The sequence below is a fragment of the Mizuhopecten yessoensis genome, unplaced genomic scaffold (genome assembly GCF_002113885.1).
Source record: "Mizuhopecten yessoensis strain PY_sf001 unplaced genomic scaffold, ASM211388v2 scaffold10067, whole genome shotgun sequence".
Lineage (NCBI taxonomy): Eukaryota > Metazoa > Mollusca > Bivalvia > Pectinida > Pectinidae > Mizuhopecten > Mizuhopecten yessoensis.
Genome location: NW_018408362.1, coordinates 289696 through 315418, shown reverse-complemented (window position 1 = coordinate 315418; position 25723 = coordinate 289696). Strand labels below are relative to the sequence as shown.

The 25723-nt window shown below is 39.5% G+C and overlaps 2 protein-coding genes across 6 annotated transcripts in view; one reads left to right on the top strand and one right to left on the bottom strand.

The window, feature by feature from the left end:
- LOC110459447 (cytochrome b5 reductase 4-like) overlaps window positions 1-25723 on the top strand; it is a 114757-nt gene that overhangs the window by 4702 nt on the left and 84332 nt on the right. For 2 of the 5 annotated variants that reach the window (XM_021511708.1, XM_021511709.1), the window contains exon 1: window positions 8822-9325. The exons of 2 other annotated variants lie outside the window; for them this stretch is intronic. The gene's annotated coding sequence lies outside the window, so the exon portion shown is untranslated. Of the gene's footprint in view, window positions 1-8820; window positions 9326-25723 lie in introns of those variants that run through there. One more of the 5 variants, XM_021511706.1, reaches the window with a different exon arrangement.
- LOC110459445 lies at window positions 5307-10893 on the bottom strand. Its single transcript, XM_021511701.1, has 2 exons — window positions 10875-10893; window positions 5307-6394 (listed from the first exon to the last, which is right to left on the bottom strand). The coding sequence occupies exons 1-2, from the start codon at window positions 10891-10893 to the stop codon at window positions 5307-5309; spliced, it is 1107 nt and encodes a 368-aa protein (XP_021367376.1).

Genomic DNA, 25723 nt, shown 5'->3' with positions numbered 1-25723 from the left:
AACAAAATGTTACCTGTTAAAGGTATGAATGCTCACAAATAGTAACAAAATGTTACCTGTTAAAGGTATGAATGCTCACAAATAGTAACAAAATGTTACCTGTTAAAGGTATGAATGCTCACAAATAGTAACAAAATGTTACCTGTTAAAGGTATGAATGCTCACAAATAGTAACAAAATGTTACCTGTTAAAGGTATGAATGCTCACAAATAGTAACAAAATGTTACCTGTTAAAGGTATGAATGCTCACAAATAGTAACAAAATGTTACCTGTTAAAGGTATGAATGCTCACAAATAGTAACAAAATGTTACCTGTTAAAGGTATGAATGCTCACAAATAGTAACAAAATGTTACCTGTTAAAGGTATGAATGCTCACAAATAGTAACAAAATGTTACCTGTTAAAGGTATGAATGCTCACAAATAGTAACAAAATGTTACCTGTTAAAGGTATGAATGCTCACAAATAGTAACAAAATGTTACCTGTTAAAGGTATGAATGCTCACAAATAGTAACAAAATGTTACCTGTTAAAGGTATGAATGCTCACAAATAGTAACAAAATGTTACCTGTTAAAGGTATGAATGCTCACAAATAGTAACAAAATGTTACCTGTTAAAGGTATGAATGCTCACAAATAGTAACAAAATGTTACCTGTTAAAGGTATGAATGCTCACAAATAGTAACAAAATGTTACCTGTTAAAGGTATGAATGCTCACAAATAGTAACAAAATGTTACCTGTTAAAGGTATGAATGCTCACAAATAGTAACAAAATGTTACCTGTTAAAGGTATGAATGCTCACAAATAGTAACAAAATGTTACCTGTTAAAGGTATGAATGCTCACAAATAGTAACAAAATGTTACCTGTTAAAGGTATGAATGCTCACAAATAGTAACAAAATGTTACCTGTTAAAGGTATGAATGCTCACAAATAGTAACAAAATGTTACCTGTTAAAGGTATGAATGCTCACAAATAGTAACAAAATGTTACCTGTTAAAGGTATGAATGCTCACAAATAGTAACAAAATGTTACCTGTTAAAGGTATGAATGCTCACAAATAGTAACAAAATGTTACCTGTTAAAGGTATGAATGCTCACAAATAGTAACAAAATGTTACCTGTTAAAGGTATGAATGCTCACAAATAGTAACAAAATGTTACCTGTTAAAGGTATGAATGCTCACAAATAGTAACAAAATGTTACCTGTTAAAGGTATGAATGCTCACAAATAGTAACAAAATGTTACCTGTTAAAGGTATGAATGCTCACAAATAGTAACAAAATGTTACCTGTTAAAGGTATGAATGCTCACAAATAGTAACAAAATGTTACCTGTTAAAGGTATGAATGCTCACAAATAGTAACAAAATGTTACCTGTTAAAGGTATGAATGCTCACAAATAGTAACAAAATGTTACCTGTTAAAGGTATGAATGCTCACAAATAGTAACAAAATGTTACCTGTTAAAGGTATGAATGCTCACAAATAGTAACAAAATGTTACCTGTTAAAGGTATGAATGCTCACAAATAGTAACAAAATGTTACCTGTTAAAGGTATGAATGCTCACAAATAGTAACAAAATGTTACCTGTTAAAGGTATGAATGCTCACAAATAGTAACAAAATGTTACCTGTTAAAGGTATGAATGCTCACAAATAGTAACAAAATGTTACCTGTTAAAGGTATGAATGCTCACAAATAGTAACAAAATGTTACCTGTTAAAGGTATGAATGCTCACAAATAGTAACAAAATGTTACCTGTTAAAGGTATGAATGCTCACAAATAGTAACAAAATGTTACCTGTTAAAGGTATGAATGCTCACAAATAGTAACAAAATGTTACCTGTTAAAGGTATGAATGCTCACAAATAGTAACAAAATGTTACCTGTTAAAGGTATGAATGCTCACAAATAGTAACAAAATGTTACCTGTTAAAGGTATGAATGCTCACAAATAGTAACAAAATGTTACCTGTTAAAGGTATGAATGCTCACAAATAGTAACAAAATGTTACCTGTTAAAGGTATGAATGCTCACAAATAGTAACAAAATGTTACCTGTTAAAGGTATGAATGCTCACAAATAGTAACAAAATGTTACCTGTTAAAGGTATGAATGCTCACAAATAGTAACAAAATGTTACCTGTTAAAGGTATGAATGCTCACAAATAGTAACAAAATGTTACCTGTTAAAGGTATGAATGCTCACAAATAGTAACAAAATGTTACCTGTTAAAGGTATGAATGCTCACAAATAGTAACAAAATGTTACCTGTTAAAGGTATGAATGCTCACAAATAGTAACAAAATGTTACCTGTTAAAGGTATGAATGCTCACAAATAGTAACAAAATGTTACCTGTTAAAGGTATGAATGCTCACAAATAGTAACAAAATGTTACCTGTTAAAGGTATGAATGCTCACAAATAGTAACAAAATGTTACCTGTTAAAGGTATGAATGCTCACAAATAGTAACAAAATGTTACCTGTTAAAGGTATGAATGCTCACAAATAGTAACAAAATGTTACCTGTTAAAGGTATGAATGCTCACAAATAGTAACAAAATGTTACCTGTTAAAGGTATGAATGCTCACAAATAGTAACAAAATGTTACCTGTTAAAGGTATGAATGCTCACAAATAGTAACAAAATGTTACCTGTTAAAGGTATGAATGCTCACAAATAGTAACAAAATGTTACCTGTTAAAGGTATGAATGCTCACAAATAGTAACAAAATGTTACCTGTTAAAGGTATGAATGCTCACAAATAGTAACAAAATGTTACCTGTTAAAGGTATGAATGCTCACAAATAGTAACAAAATGTTACCTGTTAAAGGTATGAATGCTCACAAATAGTAACAAAATGTTACCTGTTAAAGGTATGAATGCTCACAAATAGTAACAAAATGTTACCTGTTAAAGGTATGAATGCTCACAAATAGTAACAAAATGTTACCTGTTAAAGGTATGAATGCTCACAAATAGTAACAAAATGTTACCTGTTAAAGGTATGAATGCTCACAAATAGTAACAAAATGTTACCTGTTAAAGGTATGAATGCTCACAAATAGTAACAAAATGTTACCTGTTAAAGGTATGAATGCTCACAAATAGTAACAAAATGTTACCTGTTAAAGGTATGAATGCTCACAAATAGTAACAAAATGTTACCTGTTAAAGGTATGAATGCTCACAAATAGTAACAAAATGTTACCTGTTAAAGGTATGAATGCTCACAAATAGTAACAAAATGTTACCTGTTAAAGGTATGAATGCTCACAAATAGTAACAAAATGTTACCTGTTAAAGGTATGAATGCTCACAAATAGTAACAAAATGTTACCTGTTAAAGGTATGAATGCTCACAAATAGTAACAAAATGTTACCTGTTAAAGGTATGAATGCTCACAAATAGTAACAAAATGTTACCTGTTAAAGGTATGAATGCTCACAAATAGTAACAAAATGTTACCTGTTAAAGGTATGAATGCTCACAAATAGTAACAAAATGTTACCTGTTAAAGGTATGAATGCTCACAAATAGTAACAAAATGTTACCTGTTAAAGGTATGAATGCTCACAAATAGTAACAAAATGTTACCTGTTAAAGGTATGAATGCTCACAAATAGTAACAAAATGTTACCTGTTAAAGGTATGAATGCTCACAAATAGTAACAAAATGTTACCTGTTAAAGGTATGAATGCTCACAAATAGTAACAAAATGTTACCTGTTAAAGGTATGAATGCTCACAAATAGTAACAAAATGTTACCTGTTAAAGGTATGAATGCTCACAAATAGTAACAAAATGTTACCTGTTAAAGGTATGAATGCTCACAAATAGTAACAAAATGTTACCTGTTAAAGGTATGAATGCTCACAAATAGTAACAAAATGTTACCTGTTAAAGGTATGAATGCTCACAAATAGTAACAAAATGTTACCTGTTAAAGGTATGAATGCTCACAAATAGTAACAAAATGTTACCTGTTAAAGGTATGAATGCTCACAAATAGTAACAAAATGTTACCTGTTAAAGGTATGAATGCTCACAAATAGTAACAAAATGTTACCTGTTAAAGGTATGAATGCTCACAAATAGTAACAAAATGTTACCTGTTAAAGGTATGAATGCTCACAAATAGTAACAAAATGTTACCTGTTAAAGGTATGAATGCTCACAAATAGTAACAAAATGTTACCTGTTAAAGGTATGAATGCTCACAAATAGTAACAAAATGTTACCTGTTAAAGGTATGAATGCTCACAAATAGTAACAAAATGTTACCTGTTAAAGGTATGAATGCTCACAAATAGTAACAAAATGTTACCTGTTAAAGGTATGAATGCTCACAAATAGTAACAAAATGTTACCTGTTAAAGGTATGAATGCTCACAAATAGTAACAAAATGTTACCTGTTAAAGGTATGAATGCTCACAAATAGTAACAAAATGTTACCTGTTAAAGGTATGAATGCTCACNTACACACTCACAATGTACTAGAGAACGTTACATTCTACATGTACACACTCACAATGTACTAGAGAACGTTACATTCTACATGTGTAGATACAATGCACAGATATGTAAATAAGCTACAAGGTGATCAAAGTTAAGTTCCTGGTGTTTTGTAAACACAGTGAAACATGAAATAGTGTTAAACAGTTTGTTTCATAAAACTGCTCATTAATTATTTCTCCTTTCCAGTATGGATACAGATACATATACTGATTTGGACTCATACTAAAATTATATTCTACATCCAATACTTAGCCACCTTTAGCCATATTTGACAATTCCTACTTAGCCATATGATTGATAGATATTGGATGACATTTGAATAGGAGTTATAAATATTTCATAAGTTATTGTTCTGAAAGTGGGTATGTGCTGCTATTTAGCGGCTAGTGTGTTTATGTGTAAATGAATGATGTTCAAATGATGGTCATATTGTGTCAGAATGACAGATCACCACACCAATATTGATCCCAGTAATCCAGAAATGTGTCACTACTCAGTTTACATAGGCCGTTGTGCAAGTTTTGATGAGCATCTAAATCAGATTATGATGATTTATTAGTTGGAGTCAAATTGCATGTGTACTACAGCAGTTATCATGACCTTGTCTAAAATACAACTTTAATAATCCTGAACCAGCACACCATTGTTTAACATAGGTAGATGTTTTCAAAAAAACTAATAAATTCTAGTAGTTATTCAAATCTACTTATAGATCTATAAAGAGGTCTATGAAGTTATATAGATGTCTGTATAGAGGTTTATGTAGAGGTCTGTGTAGAGAGGTCTGTGTAGAGGTCAAAGTAAAGGTCTATGTAGAGGTCTGTGTATAGATCGGTGTAGAGGTTGGTGTAGAGGTCGGTGTAGAGGTCTATGTAGGGGTCTATGTAGGGGTCTGTATAGAGGTCTGTATTGAGGTTTATGTAGAAGTCTGTGTAGAGGTCAATGTAGGGGTCTGTGTATAGGTCGGTGTAAAGGTCTATATAGAGGTCTGTGTAGAGGTTTCTGTAGAGGTCTGTGTATACGTAGAGGTCTATGTAGGGGTCTGTGTATAGGTTGGTGTAGAGGTCTATAAAGAGGTCTGTGTATACGTAGAGGTCTATGTACGGGTCTGTATAGAGGTTTATGAAGGGGTCTGTGTAAAGGTCTATATAGGGGTCTATGTAAGGGTCTATGTAAAGGTCTATGTAGAGGTCTGTATATAGATCGGTGTAGAGGTCAGTGTAGAGGTCGGTGTAGAGGTCTATGTAGAGGTCTATGTAGGGGTCTGTATAGTGGTCTGTATTGAGGTTTATGTAGAGGTCTGTGTAGAGGTCTATGTAGGGGTCTGTGTATAGGTCGTTGTAGATGTCTATATAGAGGTCTGTGTAGAGGTTTCTGTAGAGGTCTGTGTAGAGGTCTATGTAGAGGTCTGTGTAGAGGTCTATGTAGGGGTCTGTGTATAGGTCGGTGTAGAGGTCTATAAAGAGGTCTGTGTAGAGGTTTCTGTAGAGGTCTGTGTATACGTAGAGGTCTATGTAGGGGTCTGTGTATAGGTCGGTGTAGAGGTCTGTATAGAGGTTTATGTAGAGGTCTGTGTAGAGGTATGTGAAGAGGTCTGTACAGAGGTCTATGTAGAGGTCTGTGTAGAGGTATGTGTAGAGTGCTGTGTATAGGTCGATGTAGAGGTCTATGTAGATATATGTGTGGAGGTCTTTGTAGAGGTCTATATAGGGGTCTATGTATTGGTATGTTTCTTGGTCTGTGTAGTGTTCTATGTAGAGGTCTAAGTAGAGGTCTGTGTAGAGGTCTATGTAGAGGTCTATGTAGGGGTCTATGTATTGGTATGTTTCGAGGTCTGTGTAGTGTTCTATGTAGAGGTTTAAGTAGAGGTCTGTGTAGATCTATGTAGAGGTCTATGTAGAGATATGTGTAGAGGTTTATGTAGGGGTCTATGTATTGGTATGTGTCGAGGTCTGTGAAGTGTTCTATGTAGAGGTCTGTGTAGAGGTATGTGAAGAGGTCTGTATAGAGGTCTATGTAGAGGTCTGTGTAGAGGTATGTGTAGAGGTCTGTGTAGAGGTATGTATAGAGGTCTATTTAGAGGTCTATGTAGGGGTCTATGTGGGGCTCTATGTAGGGGTCTATGTAGAGGTCTATGTAAGGGTCTATGCAGAGGTCTATGTAAGGGTCTATGCAGAGGTATGTATAGAGGTCTGTGTAGAGGTATGTATAGAGGTCTGTGTCGGGGTCTATGTTGAGGTCTATGAGTGTTCTATGTAAAGGACTATGTAGAGGTATGTATAGAGGTCTGTGTAGAGTTCTGTGTAGGGGTCTATGTAGAGGTCTATGTAGGGGTCTATGTAGAGGTCTATGTAGAGGTATATGTAGAGTTCTATGTAGGGGTATATGTAGAGGTCTGTGTAGGGGTCGTTGTAGATGTCTATATAGAGGTCTGTGTAGAGGTTTCTGTAGAGGTCTGTGTAGAGGTCTATGTAGGGGTCTGTGTATAGGTCAGTGTAGAGGTCTGTATAGAGGTTTATGTATAGGTCTGTATAGAGGATTATGTAGGGGTCTGTGTATAGGTCTGTGTACAGTGTAGAGGTCTATGTGGGGTCTTTGTACAGGCTTATGTAGGGGTCTGTGTATAGGTCTGTGTACTGTGTAGAGGTCTGTGTAGAGGTCTGTATACTGTGTAGAGGTTTGTGTAGAGGTCTGTATAGAGGATTATGTAGGGGTCTGTGTATAGGCCTGTGTACTGTGTAGAGGTCTGTGTGGGGTCTTTGTACAGGTTTATGTAGGGGTCTGTGTATAGGTCTGTATACTATGTAGAGGTCTGTGTAGAGGTCTGTGTAGAGTGCTGTGTATAGGTCGATGTAGAGGTCTATGTAGATATATGTGTGGAGGTCTTTGTAGAGGTCTATATAGGGGTCTATGTATTGGTATGTTTCTTGGTCTGTGTAGTGTTCTATGTAGAGGTCTAAGTAGAGGTCTGTGTAGATCTATGTAGAGGTCTATGTAGAGGATGTGTAGAGGTTTATGTAGGGGTCTATGTATTGGTATGTGTCGAGGTCTGTGAAGTGTTCTATGTAGAGGTCTGTGTAGAGGTATGTGAAGAGGTCTGTATAGAGGTCTATGTAGAGGTCTGTGTAGAGGTATGTGTAGAGGTATGCATAGAGGTCTATATAGAGGTCTATGTAGGGGTCTATGTAGGGCTTTATGTAGGGGTCTATGTTGAGGTCTATGAGTGTTCTATGTAGAGGACTATGTAGAGGTATGTATAGAGGTCTGTGTAGAGTTCTGTGTAGGGGTCTATGTAGAGGTCTATGTAAGGGTGTATGTAGAGGTCTGTGTAGGGGTCTATGTAGAGGTCTATGTAGAGGTATATGTAGGATCTATGTAGGGGTCTATGTAGGGGTCTGTGTATGGGTCTATGTAGAAGTATATGTAGGGGTCTATGTAGAGGTCTATGTAGAGGTATATATAGGATCTATGTAGGGGTCTGTGTAGGGGTCTATGTAGGGGTCTATGTAGAGGTATATGTAGAGTTCTATGTAGGGGTTTATGTAGAGGTCTGTGTAGGGGTCTATGTAGGGGTCTATGTAGGGGTATATGTAGAGGTCTGTGTAGAGGTCTATGTAGAGGTCTGTTTAGAGGTCTATGTAGAGGTATATGTAGAGTTCTATGTAGGGGTTTATGTAGGGGTCTGTGTAGGGGTCTATGTAGGGGTCTATGTAGAGGTATATGTAGAGTTCTATGTAGGGGTCTATGTAGGGGTCTATGTAGGGGTATATGTAGAGGTCTTTGTAGAGGTCTATGTAGAGGTCTGTTTAGAGGTCTATGTAGAGGTCTATGAAGTTATATAGATGTCTGTATAGAGGTCTGTGTAGAGGTCTATGTAGAGGTCTATAAAGAGATATATGAAGTTATATAGATGTCTGTATAGAGGTTTATGTAGAGGTCTGTGTAGAGGTCTATGTAGGGGTCTATGTAGAGGTATATATAGAGGTATGTATAGAGGTTTCTGTAGAGGTCTTTGTAGAGGTCTATGTCGATCTCTTTACAGAAGTCTATGTAGAGGTATGTGTAGAGGATTGTGTAGTCATGTATTTTGAGGTCCTTGTAGAAAAGTTTTTATGGCAAAGAGTCCTTGAGGATGAACAAAAGGAAGCCTACTGAGGGTGCTTGGAGGTACAGTACAGACATGTTTAAGTCTGTGTAACAAGTGGTTTGCCGGGCTGTGGTGTGAGGTGCTAGTCGCTGTGATCCTACAATGCATGTGTGTGCTCTGGCTATAGGCTGACTACAGGCTTCCTTCCCCTGTCCGGATCAATACAATGTTTTCTGTTACAACTCTGCACTTAGTTTGGAGGTACACATTCATTGTAATGTATGTATGTCAGGCGAGCAGTGTTGAATGGCTGTAGTGGCTATAGAAACTGCTGAAGTCCAGATTTATCTTATAAACTCAACTATTCCATCATCCATCTCCAGCAGAGTGAACCACTTGGTATGAACTACTTGTTGTGAACCAGCTCCTGTGAATAGGGGCTGTCACCAGTCTGGACAGGTGGAGATGTGACATTTATATATTTCACAGTGTTAACTAATTGTGGTATGGATCTTTTTGTTGATGTGTTGAAATGTGGATCACCATGTGGATAGTGATTCTTGTGTCAACTCTTGTGTCCTGACAAGTAGTTACCATGGATACAGTGGGTAGCCTCAAATCAAACAATAACTTATAGAATTTCATGGCTGACTGCTAGCCATGTGTATTTCAAACTGACAAGGCATTAAGGTATGTATTGTATTATATATGGTCATACTATATACTGGTATATGTATTGTACTATTTACTGATATATGTAGGTATCAATTGTACTACGTTTGTATATACTGGTATATGTAGGTATGCATTGTACTATATACTGGTATATGTATTGTACTATAAACTGGTATATATATTGTACTATATACTGGTATATATATTGTTATATATTGTACTATATACTGGTATATATATTGTTGAATATATTGTACTACGTACTGGTATATATATTGTGCTATACTGGTATATGTATTGTACTATATACTGGTATGTATATTGTACTATACTGGTATATGTATTGTACTATACTGATATATATATTGTACTATATATATACTGGTATATGTATTGTACTATATACTGGTATATGTATTGTACTATATACTAGTATACATATTGTACTATATACTGGTATATATATTGTTAAATATATTGTACTATATACTGGTATATATATTGTACTATATACTGGTATATGTATTGTACTATACTGGTATATATATTGTACTATACTGGTATATGTATTGTACTATATACTGGTATATATATTGTTAAATATATTGTACTATATATATACTGGTATATGTATTGTACTATATACTGATATATGTATTGTACTATATACTGGTATATGTATTGTACTATACTGGTATATGTATTGTACTTTACTGGTATATATATTGTACTATACTGGTATATATATTGTACTATATACTGGTATATGTTTTGTACTATACTGGCATATATATTGTACTATATACTGGTATATATATTGTACTATATACTGGTATATGTATTGTACTATACTGGTATATGTATGGTACTATATACTGGTATATACATTGTACTATATACTGGTATATATATTGTACTATATACTGGTTTATATATTGTACTATATACTGGTATATATATTGTACTATATACTGATATATATATTGTACAATATACTGGTATATATATTGTACTATATACTGGTATATGTATTGTATTATACTGGTATATATATTGTACTATATACTGGTATATGTATTGTACTATATACTGGTATATATAGTGTACTTTATACTGGTATATATATTGTACTATATACTAGTATATATAGTGTACTATATACTGGTATATGTATTGTACTATATACTGGTATATGTATTATACTATATACTTGTATATATAGTGTACTTTATACTGGTATATATATTGTACGATATACTGGTATATGTATTGTACTATACAGGTATATATATTGTACTATACTGGTATATGTATGGTACTATATACTGGTATATACATTGTACTATATACTGGTATATTTATTGTACTATACTGGTATATGTATTGTACTATATACTGGTATATATATTATATATCACTAATAGACAACCTTGCCTTTCAGAGCTTTTTTGAACAAATAATAACATAAACAAAACAATAATCAACAACAACAGTGATTAGAAAGTAACAAAGTAATATTTTCTAGTTTTTAATGGCTATAGTGGTTGTTCAATTATTAGCTCACCTTCTGAAGAGATCTTCATCTATTTATCTCATAATTAGCAGGACATTGATATGTACTGTGTGTCAGTGTAACTAATGTTATGTTCTGTGTGTCAGTGTAAATAGTGTTCTGTTCTGTGTGTCAGTGTAACTAATGGTCTTTACTATTTGTCAGTGTAAATAGTGTTCTCTACTGTGTGTCAGTATAGCTAGTGTTCTGTACTGTGTGTCAGTGTAACTAATGTTTTTTACTGTGTGTCAGTATAGCTAGTGTTCTGTACTGTGTGTCAGTGTAACTAGTGTTCTGTACTGTGTGTCAGTGTAACTAGTGTTCTGTACTGTGTGTCAGTGTAACTAGTGTTCTGTACTGTGTGTCAGTGTAACTAGTGTTCTGTACTGTGTGTCAGTGTAACTAGTGTTCTGTACTGTGTGTCAGTGTAACTAGTGTTCTGTACTGTGTGTCAGTGTAACTAGTGTTCTGTACTGTGTGTCAGTGTAACTAGTGTTCTGTACTGTGTGTCAGTGTAACTAGTGTTCTGTACTGTGTGTCAGTGTAACTAGTGTTCTGTACTGTGTGTCAGTGTAACTAGTGTTCTGTACTGTGTGTCAGTGTAACTAGTGTTCTGTACTGTGTGTCAGTGTAACTAGTGTTCTGTACTGTGTGTCAGTGTAACTAGTGTTCTGTACTGTGTGTCAGTGTAGCTAGTGTTCTATACTGTGTGTCAGTATAACAGTTTTTCCTATCTAACCTAGACCCTGTTCCCTATGAAAGCATCACTATAAATAGTAGACAGCTTTTCCTGCCATAGTTTCCTGGCAATATGTGTTTACTATATCACTCAACAACATGTTTTACTACATTGCTCAAGTGTTTTACTGATTGAATCCTAGCCTATGTTCTCAAATTGAAATTAAGATTGACAAAATGTTTGGGATCAGATTTGCTGGGAAGGGTAACAATTAGTGTTATTGTCTGCTTATATTTTATTTATATTTATGTGGTACTGTATGTTTGTCTGTAGCAGTTTTGTATGACTGTGTTATTGTGTACCTTATCTTTAGGTCTCTGTTATAATGCTGTCTTTGAAATTGGTGCCCATCGGGTGACTATGTCTGTAGACAACATCATCACCTGAGGGCCATTGTACCCAGTTTAGGGCCAAGTTTGGGAGTCTATCTGTAGGGCCACAGTACACAGGTATAGGGTAATCATTGGGTGTCTACATCATCTCCAGGGTCATAGTATACAGGTATAGGGTGACCATTGGGTGTGTACATCATCTCCAGGGTCACAGTATACAGGTATAGGGTGACCATTGGGTGTGTACATCATCTCCAGGGTCACAGTATACAGGTATAGGGAGATCATTGTGTGTCTACATCATCTCCAGGATCACAGTATACAGGTATAGGGTGACCATTGGGTGTGTACATCATCTCCAGGGTCACAGTATACAGGTATAGGGTGATCATTGTGTGTCTACATCATCTCCAGGGTCACAGTATACAGGTATAGGGTGACCATTGGGTGTGTACATCATCTCCAGGGTCACAGTACACAGGTATAGGGTGATCATTGGGTGTGTACATCATCTCCAGGGTCACAGTATACAGGTATAGGGTGATCATTGGGTGTGTACATCATCTCCAGGGTCACAGTATACAGGTATAGGGTGACCATTGGGTGTGTACATCATCTACAGGGTCACAGTAAACAGGTATAGGGTGATCATTGGGTGTGTACATCATCTCCAGGGTCACAGTATACAGGTATAGGGTGATCATTGGGTGTGTACATCATCTCCAGGGTCATAGTATACAGGTATAGGATGATCATTGGGTGTCTACATCATCTACAGGGTCACAGTACACAGGTATAGGGTGATCATTGAGTGTCTACATCATCTACAGGGTCACAATACACAGGTATAGGGTGACCATTGGGTGTCTACATCATCTATAGGGTCACAGTACACAGGTATAGGGTGATCATTGAGTGTCTACATCATCTACAGGGTCACAGTACACAGGTATAGGGTGATCATTGGGTGTGTACATCATCTCCAGGGTCATAGTATACAGGTATAGGATGATCATTGTGTGTCTACATCATCTACAGGGTCACAGTACACAGGTATAGGGTGATCATTGGGTATCTACATCATCAACAGGGTCACAGTACACAGGTATAGGGTGATCATTGAGTGTCTACATCATCTACAGGGTCACAGTACATAGCTATATGGTGACCATTGGAGTTGAAATCATCGACAGGGTCACAGTACACAGGTATAGGTTTCTTATTGGGTGCCTACATCATCTACAGGGTCACAGTACACAGGGATAGGGTGATCATTGAGTGTCTACATCATCTACAGGGGCACAGTACACAGGTATAGGGTGATCATTGGGTATCTACATCATCTACAGGGTCACAGTACCCAGGTATAGGGTGATCATTGAGTGTCTACATCATCTACAGGGTCACAGTACATAGCTATATGGTGACCATTGGAGTTGAAATCATCGACAGGGTCACAGTACACAGGTATAGGTTTCTTATTGGGTGCCTACATCATCTACAGGGTCACAGTACATAGCTATATGGTGACCATTGGAGTTGAAATCATCGACAGGGTCACAGTACACAGGTATAGGTTTCTTATTGGGGGTCTACATCATCTACAGGGTCACAGTACACAGGGATAGGGTGATCATTGAGTGTCTACATCATCTACAGGGTCACAGTACACGGGTATAGGGTGATCATTGAGTGTCTACATCATCTACAGGGCCACAGTACACAGGGATAGGGTGACCCTTGAGAGTCTTCATCATCTACAGGGCCACAGTACACAGGCATAGGGTGACCCTTGAGAGTCTTCATCATCTACAGGGGCACAGTACACAGCTATATGGTGACCATTGGAGTTGAAATCATCTATAGGGTCACAGTACACAGGTATAGGATGATCATTGGGTGTCTACATCATCTACAGGGCCACAGTACACAGGTATAGGGCGAATTTGGGGTTCACATGATCTCCAATGCCACAGCTTCATGTACTGCAAGTATTGAGTCCTAATTGAATTACCAGACATTTTCAATCTTCAAAAATGTTGCTTTTAACTAATTGTCGTACATACAATCACTTATTGCTTCAACTTTACAATAATTTGACTTGTAGAACATGTGCATTGATTATGGGGACCTCCAATCTATGCTTGGTTTATGTTCTTTTTCACGTGTTTGAAGATTAATTTTTATTTTAATCCAATTTTGTACAAAAGATTCTTGGGACACAGAGAATCAATGACATACAATCAATGGGTATCAACCGGGGACAGATGGTAGAAAAAAAGAGTATCAACCGGGGACGGATGGTAGAAAAAAAGGATATCAAGTGGGGACAGAGGGTGAACACAAAGGTATCTACTGGGGACAGCGGGATGGAAACAAGGGTATCTACTGGGGACAGAGGGGTGGAAACAAGGGTATCAACTGTGGACAGAGAGTGGAAACAAATGTATATAATGGGGACAGAGGGGTGGAAACAAGGGTATCAACCAGGGACAGAGAGTGGAAACAAGGGTATCACCTGGGGACAGAGGGGTGGAAACAAGGGTATTTACTTTGGAGAGAGAGTGGAAACAAGGGTACACCTTGGGACAGAGGGGTGGAAACAAGGGTATCACCTGGGGACAGCGACTGGAAACAAGGGTATCACCTGGGGACAGAGACTGGAAACAAGGGTATCTGCTGGGGACAGAGGGGTGGAAACAATGGTATTACCTGGGGACAGAGAGTGGAAACAAAGGTATCACCTGGGGACAGAGAGTGGAAACAAAGGGTATCACCTGGGGACAGAGAGTGGAAACAAAGGTATCACCTGGGGACAGAGAGTGGAAACAAAGGGTATCACGAAACAAGGGTATCAACTGGGGACAAAGGGGAGGAAACAAGGGTATATAATGGGGACAGAGGTGTTGAAACAATGGTATCAACTGGGGACAGAGAGTGAAACAAGGGGATATAATGGGGACAGAGAGGTGGAAACAAGGATATCAACTGGGAACAGAGGGGTGGAAACAAGGGTATCAACTGGAGACAGAGGGGTGGAAACAAGAGCATCAACTGGGGAATGAGGGCTGGAAACAAGGGTATCAACTGGGGACAAAGGGGAGGAAACAAGGGTATATAATGGGGACAGAGGGTTGGAAACAAGGATATCAACTAGGGACAGAGGAATGGAAACAAGGGTATATAGAGAGTGGAAACAAGGGTATCACCTGGCGACAGAGGGGTGGAAACAATGGTATCACCTGGGGACAGAGGGATGGAAAAAAGGATATCAACTGGGGACAGATGGATGTAAAGAAGGGTATATACTGGGGACAAAGGGGAGGAAACAAGGGTATATAATGGGGACAGAGGGTTGGAAACAAGGATATCAACTAGGGACAGAGGAATGGAAACAAGGGTATATAATGGGGAGACAGAGGGGTGGAAACAAGGGTATCAACCAGGGCCAGAGAGTGGAAACAAGGGTATCACCTGGCGACAGAGGGGTGGAAACAATGGTATTACCTGGGGACAGAGAGTGGAAACAAAGGTATCACCTGGGGACAGAGAGTGGAAACAAAGGTATCACCTGGGGACAGAGAGTGGAAACAAAGGTATCACCTGGGGACAGAGAGTGGAAACAAAGGGTATCACGAAACAAGGGTATCAACTGGGGACAGAGAGTGGAAACTAGGGGATATAATGGGGACAGAGGGGTGGAAATATCAACTGGGGACAGAGAGTGGAAACTAGGGGATATAATGGGGACAGAGGGGTGGAAATATCAACTGGGGACAGAGAGTGGAAACTAGGGGATATAATGGGGACAGAGGGGTGGAAACAGGGGTATCAACTGTGGACAGAGAGTGGAAACAAATGTATATAATGGGGACAGAGGGGTGGAAATATCAACTGGGGACAGAGAGTGGAAACTAGGGTATATAATGGGGACAGAGGGGTGGAAATATCAACTGGGGACAGAGAGTGGAAACTAGGGGATATAATGGGGACAGAGGGGTGGAAACAGGGGTATCATCTGGGGACAGAGAGGGGAAACAAGGGTATATAATGGGGACAGAGGTGTTGAAACAATGGTATCAACTGGGGACAGAGAGGGAAACAAGGGTATATAATGGGGACAGAGGTGTTGAAACAATGGTATCAACTGGGGACAGAGAGTGAAACAAGGGTATATAATGGGGACAGAGGTGTTGAAACAATGGTATCAACTGGGGACAGAGAGTGAAACAAGGGTATATAATGGGGACAGAGGTGTTGAAACAATGGTATCAACTGGGGACAGAGAGTGAAACAAGGGTATATAATGGGGACAGAGGGGAGGAAACAAGGGTATCAACTGGGGACAGAGAGGTGGAAACAAGGGTAGCAACTGGGAACAGAGAGGTGGAAACAAGGGTATTAACTGGGAACAGAGAGTGGAAACAAGGGTATCAACTGGGGACAGAGAGTGGAAACTAGGGTATATAATGGGGACAGAGGGGTGGAAACAAGGGTATCAACCAGGGACAGAGAGTGGAAACAAGGGTATCACCTGGGGACAGAGTGTATAAACAAGGGTATATATTGGAGACAGAGGGGTGGAAAAAAGGATATCAACTGGGGACAGAGGGATGGAAACAAGGGTATCAACTGGGGACAGAGGGGTGGAAACAATAGTATCAACCGGGGACAGAGGGGTGGAAAAAAGGATATCAACTGGGAACAGAGGTATGGAAACAAGGGTATATAATGGAGACAGAGGGGTGGAAACAAGGGTATCAACTGGGGACAGAGAGTGGAAACAAGGGTATATAATGGGGACAGAGGGGTGGAAACAAGGGTATCAATTGGGGACATAGAGTGGAAACAAGGGTATATAATGGGGACAGAGAGGTGGAAACAAGGGTATCAACTGGGGACAGAGGGGTGGAAACAATAGTATCAAAAACAAGGGTATCACCTGGGGACAGAGAGTGGAAACCAGGGTATATAATGGGGACTGAGGGGTGGAAACAAGGGTATCAACTGGGGACAGAGAGTGGAAACAAATGTATATAATGGGGACAGAGGGGTGGAAACAAGGGTATCAATTGGGGACAGAGAGTGGAAACAAGGGTATCTAATGGGGACAGAGGGGTGGAAACAAGGGTATCAATTGGGGACAGAGAGGGGAAACAAGGGTATATAATGGGGACAGAGGGGTGGAAACAATGGTATCAACTGGGGATAGAGAGTGGAAACAAGGGTATATAATGGGGACTGAGGGGTGGAAACAAGGGTATCAACTGGGAACAGAGAGTGGAAACAAGGGTATCAACTGGGGACAGAGAGTATAAACAAGGGTATATAATGGGGACAGAGGGGTGGAAACAAGGGTATCAACCAGGGACAGAGGGGTGGAAAAAAGGATATCAACTGGGGACAGAGGGATGGAAACAAGGGTATATAATGGGGACAGAGGGGTGGAAACAAGGGTATCAACTGGGGACTGAGGGGTGGAAACAAGAGTATCAACTGGGGACTGAGGGTTGGAAACAAGGGTATCAGCTGGGGACAGAGAGGTGGAAACAAGGGTATCAACTGGGGACAGAGGGGTGGAAACAAGGGTATATAATGGGGATAGAGGGGTGGAAACAATGTTATCAACCGGGGACAGAGGGGTGGAAATAAGGATATCAACTGGGGACAGAGAAATGGAAACAAGGGTATATAATGGGGACTGAGGGGTGGAAACAAGGGTACCACCTGGGGACAGAGAGTGGAAACACAGGGTATCACGAAACAAGGGTATCAACTGGGGACAGAGGGGTGGAAACAAGGGTATCACCGGGGGACAGAGAGTGGAAACAAAGGTATCACCTGGGGACAGAGAGTGGAAACAAGGGTATCACCTGGGGCAGAGGGGTGGAAACAATGGTATCACCTGGGGACAGAGAGTGGAAACAAGGGTATCACCTGGGGACAGAGGGGTGGAAACAAGGGTACATAATGGGGACAGAGGGGTGGGAACAAGGGTATATAATGGGGACAGAGGGATAGAAACAATGGTATCAACCAGGGACAGAGTGGAAACAAGGGTATAAAATGGGGACAAAGGGGTGGAAACAAGGGTAACAATTGGGGACAGAGAGTGGAAACAAGGGTATATAATGGGGACAGAGGGTTGGAAACAAGGATATCAACTAGGGACAGAGGAATGGAAACAAGGGTATATAATTGGGACAGAGGGATGGAAACAAGGGTATCAACTGGGAACAGAGAGTGGAAACAAGGGTATAAGAGAGTGGAAACAAGGGTATCACCTGGGGACAGAGGGAGGAAACAAGGGTATCACCTGGGGACAGAGGGAGGAAACAAGGGTATCACCTGGGGACAGAGGGTGGAAACAAAGGGTATCACCTGGGGACAGAGGGTGGAAACAAAGGGTATCACCTGGGGACAGAGGGTGGAAACAAAGGGTATCACCTGGGGACAGAGGGTGGAAACAAAGGGTATCACCTGGGGACAGAGGGTGGAAACAAAGGGTATCACCTGGGGACAGAGGGGGGAAACAAGGGTATCACCTGGGGACAGAGGTTGAAACAAGGGTATCACCTGAGGACATAGAGTGGAAACAAGGGTATATAATGGGGACAGAGAGGTGGAAACAAGGATATCAATTTGGGACGGAGAGTGGAAACAGGGGTATATAATGGGGACAGAGGGGTGGAAACAAGGGAATCAACTGGGAACAGAGAGTGGAAACAAGGGTATAAGAGAGTGGAAACAAGGGTATCACCTGGGGACAGAGGTTGAAACAAGGGAATCACCTGAGGACATAGAGGGGAAACAAGGGGATGACAGAGGGATGGAAACAAGGGTATCAACTGGGAACAGAGAGTGGAAACAAGGGCATATAATGGGGACAGAGGGGTGGAAACAATGGTATCAACCAGGGACAGAGAGAGGAAACAAGGGTGTTACCTGGGGACAGAGAGTGGAAACAAGGGTATCACCTGGGGACAGAGGTTGAAACAAGGCTATCACCTGAGGACATAGAGTGGAAACAAGGGTATATAATGGGGACAGAGAGGTGGAAACAAGGGTATCAACTGGGAACAGAGAGTGGAAACAAGTGTATATAGTGGGGACAGAGGGGTGGAAACAATGGTGTCAACCAGGGACAGAGAGAGGAAACAAGGGTATCACCTGGGGACAGAGAGTGGAAACAAGGGTATATAATGGGGACAGAGGGGTCGAAACAAGGGTATCAATTTGGGACAGAGAGTGGAAACAAGGGTATATAATGGGGACAGAGGGGTGGAAACAATGGTATCAACCAGGGACAGAGAGAGGAAACAAGGGTATTACCTGGGAACAGAGAGTGGAAACAAGGGTATATAATGGGGACAGAGGGGTGGAAACAATGGTAGAGGAAACAAGGGTATCACCTGGGGACAGAGGGTGGAAACATGGGTATCACCTGGGAACAGAGGTTGAAACAAGGGTATCACCTGGGGACAGAGGAATGGAAACAAGGGTATATAATTGGGACAGAGGGATGGAAACAAGGGTATCAACTGGGGACAGAGAGTGGAAACAAGGGGATATAATGGGGACAGAGGGGTGGAAACAATGGGATCAACCAGGGACAGAGAGAGGAAACAAGGGTATTACCAGGGTATCAACTGGGGACAGAGAGTGGAAACAAGGGGATATAATGGGGACAGAGGGGTCGAAACAAGGGTATCAATTTGGGACAGAGAGTGGAAACAGGGGTATATAATGGGGACAGAGGGGTGGAAAGAATGGTATCAACCAGGGACAGAGAGAGGAAACAAGGGTGTTACCTGGGGACAGAGAGTGGAAACAAGGGTAAATAATGGGGACAGAGGGGTGGAAACAAGGGTATCAACTGGGAACAGAGATTGGAAACAAGGGTATATAATGGCGACAGAGGAATGGAAACAAGGGTATATAATTGGGACAGAGGGATGGAAACAAGGGTATCAACTGGGGACAGAGAGTGGAAACAAGGGTATCACCTGGGGACAGAGGGTGGAAACAAAGGGTATCACCTGGGGACAGAGGGTGGAAACAAAGGGTATCACCTGGGGACAGAGGGGGGAAACAAAGGGTATCACCTGGGGACAGAGGGTGGAAACAAAGGGTATCACCTGGGGACAGAGGGTGGAAACAAAGGGTATCACCTGGGGACAGAGGGTGGAAACAAGGGTATCACCTGGGGACAGAGGGTGGAAACAAGGGTATCACCTTGGGACAGAGGTTGAAACAAGGGTATCACCTGAGGACATAGAGTGGAAATAAGGGTATCACTTGGGGACAGAGAGTGGAAACAAGGGTATCACCTGGGGACAGAGAGTGGAAACAAAGGGTATCACCTTGGGGCAGAGGGTTGGAAACAATGGTATCAACTGGGGACAGAGGGGTGGAAACAAGGGTATCACCTGGGGACAGAGAGTGGAAACAAGGGTATCACCTGGGGACAGAGAGTGCAAACAAGGGTATTATCACCTGGGGACAGAGGAGTTGAGCAAAGGAAAACCTTTCTGTAGCCTTTATACTATAAATATATTGAATGCATAGGATGAGACCAATATTGAATGTGCTTCAAAATCACACAAAAAAATTACATTTTGATGCTCTGATACTTAATTGATTGTCCTGAGAATTGAGATTCATATTTTAGATGTTTTGTAATATATATAAAACTTCCAAGCCCTAAGCTACATATGTGGGAGGGGGGAATAGATTTTGGAATCAAGTGGGTTGTAAAATTTTCAATATAAAACCAGAATTTCTTATTTGTAACTTGTGCCAAACTATCAACAAATACTTAAGTTTTCCCCTATCCTCAGTTTGATAAGCACTGAGCTGTGTAAGACATGTAAAACTACAGAGTAAATGTTTGGCTCGGTTTCATAATTGCATGGTCTCGATAGAAAGCTTCAGAAAGACCTAAACACTAAAGTTATGATTGACTAAATTACTTACTTGTCAATACATCTCATATATAGACAAGCTGGATTTAATTTGAGCTCTCTAAATATCAAAAATAAAGTTTGACAGAAAAAACTACTTGGCAGTGCTTAAGAACGTCTTTAAAATATTTTAATTTCTGGTGATGATATGCTGGCACCTATTGGACATGTCGGATGAGATATCAGTGTGATCATTTGTACTGACTACACAGAATCGATTTAATAAAATGTGACAGAAATGGTCACCTCAGTACCAGACTCCATGACAAACCTGACAATTTTGACTTCACAACCATTAACACCCCTTTCCTCAGTAATACCAATCTCTCTAGCTTATGGAGTTTAACACTCCTCTCCTCAGTAATACTGATCACTTTAGTTTATGGAGTTTAACTCCCCTTTCCTCAGTAATACCAATACCTCTAGCTTATGGAGTTTACCACTCCTTTCCTCAGTAATTCCAATCTCTCTAGCTTATGGAGTTTAACACTCCTTTCCTCAGTAATACTGATCACTTTAGTTTATGGAGTTTAACACCCCTTTCCTCAGTAATACCAATCTCTCTAGCTTATGGAGTTTAACACTCCTTTCCTCAGTAATACCAATACCTCTAGCTTATGGAGTTTAACACTCCTTTCCTCAGTAATACCAATATCTCTAGCTTATGGAGTTTAACACTCCTTTCCTCAGTAATACCAATCTCTCTAGCTTATGGAGTTTAACACCCCTTTCCTCAGTAATACCAATCTCTTTAGCTTATGGAGTTTAACACCCCTTTCCTCAGTTATACCAATATCTCTAGCTTATGGAGTTTAACACTCCTTTCCTCAGTAATACCAATCTATCTAGCTTATTGAGTTTAACACTCCTTTCCTCAGTAATACCAATCTCTCTAGATTATGGAGTTTAACACTCCTTTCCTCAGTTATACCAATATCTCTAGCTTATGGAGTTTAAAACCCCTTTCCTCAGTAATACCAATCTCTTTAGCTTATGGAGTTTAACACCCCTTTCCTCAGTAATACCAATCTCTCTAGCTTGTGGAGTTTAACACACCTTTCCTCAGTAATACCAATCTCTCTAGATTGGTATTACTGAGGAAAGGGGTGTTATCCATAAGCTAGAGAAATTGGTATTACTGAGTAAAGGTGTGTTAAACTCCACAAGCTATAGAGATTGGTATTACCAATCTCTCTAGCCTATGGAGCTTAACACTCCTTTCCTCAGTGATACCAATCTCTCTAGCTTATGAATTTTAACACTCCTTTTCTCAGTTATACCAATATCTCTAGCTTATGGAGTTTATCACTCCTTTCCTCAGTGATACCAATCTCTCTAGCCTATGGAGCTTAACACTCCTTTCCTCCGTAATACCATTCTCTCTAGCTTATGAATTTTAACACTCCTTTCATCAGTAATACCAATCACTTTAGCTTATGGAGTTTATCACTCCTTTCCTCAGTAATACCAATCTCTCTAGCTTATGGAGTTTAACACTCCTTTCCTCAGCAATACCAATCTCTCTAGCTTATAGAGTTTAACACTCCTTTCCTCAGTAATACCAATCACTTTAGCTTATGGAGTTTAACACTCCTTTCCTCAGTAATACCAATCACTCTAGCTTATGGAGTTTAACAATCCTTTCCTCAGTAATACCAATCTCTCTAGCTTATGGAGTTATGGAATATCAGAGAAAGTGTTTTCCTCCTGCCCACTGTGAGGTGGCACTATAAAAGTGTTTTCCTCCTGCCCACAGTGAGGTGGCACTATAAAAGTGTTTTCCTCCTGCCCACAGTGAGGTGGCACTATAAAAGTGTTTTCCTCCTGCCCACAGTGAGGTGGCACTATAAAAGTGTTTTCCTCCTGCCCATAGTGAGGTGGCACTAAGAAAGTGTTTTCCTCCTGCCCACAGTGAGGTGGCACTATAAAAGTGTTTTCCTCCTGCCCACAGTGAGGTGGCACTATAAAAGTGTTTTCCTCCTGCCCATAGTGAGGTGGCACTATAAAAGTGTTTTCCTCCTGCCCACAGTGAGGTGGCACTATAAAAGATGCCATTGGAATTAAGCACGGTCCCACTACAAACAGAACACAATACATCTCTAGCACACACACTGGCATACACACATAGGGAGATATTAGCAAGGTGGCATATGACTAGTAGTTAGCGCCTGATATGGCTGCTCCTGCGAATTCCTCGATTTTCTTAATGATTAATGTATATGCTAATTGCATTAATTGTGTATCTATGTATACTGTAAGGCACTTTAGAGTGGCTTATGTTAGCTAGATAGGGCGCTATATCAAATGTTGTATATTATTATATTATTATGGAGTTTACATGTCTCATTTGATTTGCTTCTCCAGAGTCTGTCCTAAGTATTTTTTCCAATTGTTTTGGCATCTCCTTGGTTATTGTGTGACAGGAGATATAAAATACAGACTGGGGTTTGAATTTGGGACCCTCCAAAGTCCAGTCAGACGCTCAAACAATTGAGCTACCTGGTTGCCAACAATTGACCCTGTCTAGTTCTGCTACATTCCTCCATCTTTTTCCAAGTCTTCGCCCAAAAGACAGGAGATGAAAAATGTACGGCCAGCCTGAGGTTCGGACCCGGGACCCTTCAAACTCTAGACGGATGCACACTCTACCAATTGAGTTACCTGGTCGCAGACGATCGACCTCGTCCAGCTCCGCTACAATTGAATTTTGACTTTTCGGTTTGGATTTTGTTCTTGTGTTGCCACATTGGTTTATTTTGTTCTGTTCTATTTTTAATTTACTGTAAATATATATTTAAATGAGTTCAAATAATTGAGAAGAATTTGATTGTTCTGACACGGAGGCCAGATCTAAGGAGTGTGTGTATGTGTTATTACTTTCGTCCCAACACTGAATCAAATATCTCCTGGTCAGGTCAATTATAAAACTCCTGTTTATTGTGGCCTCCCAGTTTGTGCGATTGAATGAACAGTTTTACGCTGAGCCACTTGGGGAGTTACCAGGTGCTGAGACTTGTATTCTCAATCAAAACCTGGCAGACTGATGAGATATAAAGCTGATCAATAGAATTGTCTGTACGTTACGGTTAGGCAGTAAGATAGAGAAACAAAGCACCTTTCTATGCCAATTCACATGGCAAATGAGAACATACAAAGTCTATTTCACGATAATCATTATTCGTCATCCATTGTCATTTCACCTTGTAGATTTCAAGATAATAGAAAACTTCTGGACCTGTATTTAGTTAACTGGACATTTAATAATATCAATACCACCACATTGTTCATCAATGTGCTAGTGTTGATATAATGAGGCCTATCAAGGGGCCAGCTGAGGGGCTAGGCATTTTTAGGAAATGTTTAATTTCTTTTCATTTCTACAATGTATTTATTTTGTTTCTTGTATGACCTTGATTTGCAGCCCAAACTTTTTCAAAGCTGCACTTCAAAGCCATACAACAGTTTATTTCTGATATTTAACACTAGATCTGAGGCCACATGACAGACTACATGTATATCCTGGGGTCAGCATATACAATTAACTCTCTACATACACTGAGTGCCCCCTATACATTGAACACCCTACATACATTGGACACAATACATACATTGAACACCATACATACATTGAACACACTACATTCATTGAACACCCTACACACATTGAACACCCTACATACATTGAACACCCTACATACATTGAACACCCTACATACATTGAAGGCCCCACATACATTGAACACCCTACATACATTGAACACACTACATACATTGAACACCATACATACATTGAACACACTACATTCATTGAACACCCTACACACATTGAACACTCTACATACATTGAACACCCTACATACATTGAAGGCCCCAAATACATTGAACACCCTACATACATTGAACACACTACATACATTGCAGGCCCTACATACATTGAATATCCTCACTTACTGTGAACTTCTTACACTCCATGAACTTCCTAAACTATCAGAGTGTTGTACTTTTTGGTAGCTGTGTGTATATAAATCACTGATGCTCTCCAGGTCTGGTGATGTCAGAAGTAGACATATTGGTGTAGTTATTCCCAACATGATACCCCCAGTTTGTAAGAGGATTGATTGACAGATAAGATTTAATGAACGGCAATGTAAGAAACATGTGTAACTATTATAGTAGGATCAGGCTGGAGGAACTCAAGCTGTGAGCAACACTTTGTTTTAAGTCTGTGATGTTTGTAAATTAGCTTCATCCCATGGCAGTCAGAGTGTGTGCTATCTTTTCATTCTCCTTACAAAATAGGATTCAAAATCAAATTACTAAATCATTAAGTGCTGTTCATATATATGTGGCATTGCAACCTGGAGTATAATATTGAACTTGACACAGTATAATGATGTGTGGTATTTTAGAGTGCAGTTCTCCAACAGCTTAAGATTCATATCTAAACCTTGATGTCTGGATACCCTTCTGTCTTAGGACAGACAACTGGTCATGTTGTCTCTCTTATGGCTTCTATAGCGTTCCTCTGTGTTGTGGTAACATTGATCCTATCTTATGGTTTCTATAGTGTTCCTCAGTGTTGTGGTAACATTGATTTTATCTTATTGTTTCTATAGCGTTCCTCAGTGTTTGGGTAACATTGATCCTATCTTATGGTTTCTATAGTGTTCCTCAGTGTTGTGGTGACATTGATCCTATCTTATGGCTTCTATAGCGTTCCTCAGTGTTGTGGTAACATTGATTCTATCTTATGGTTTCTATAGTGTTCCTCAGTGTTGTGGTAACATTGATTTTATCTTATGGTTTCTATAGCGTTCCTCAGTGTTT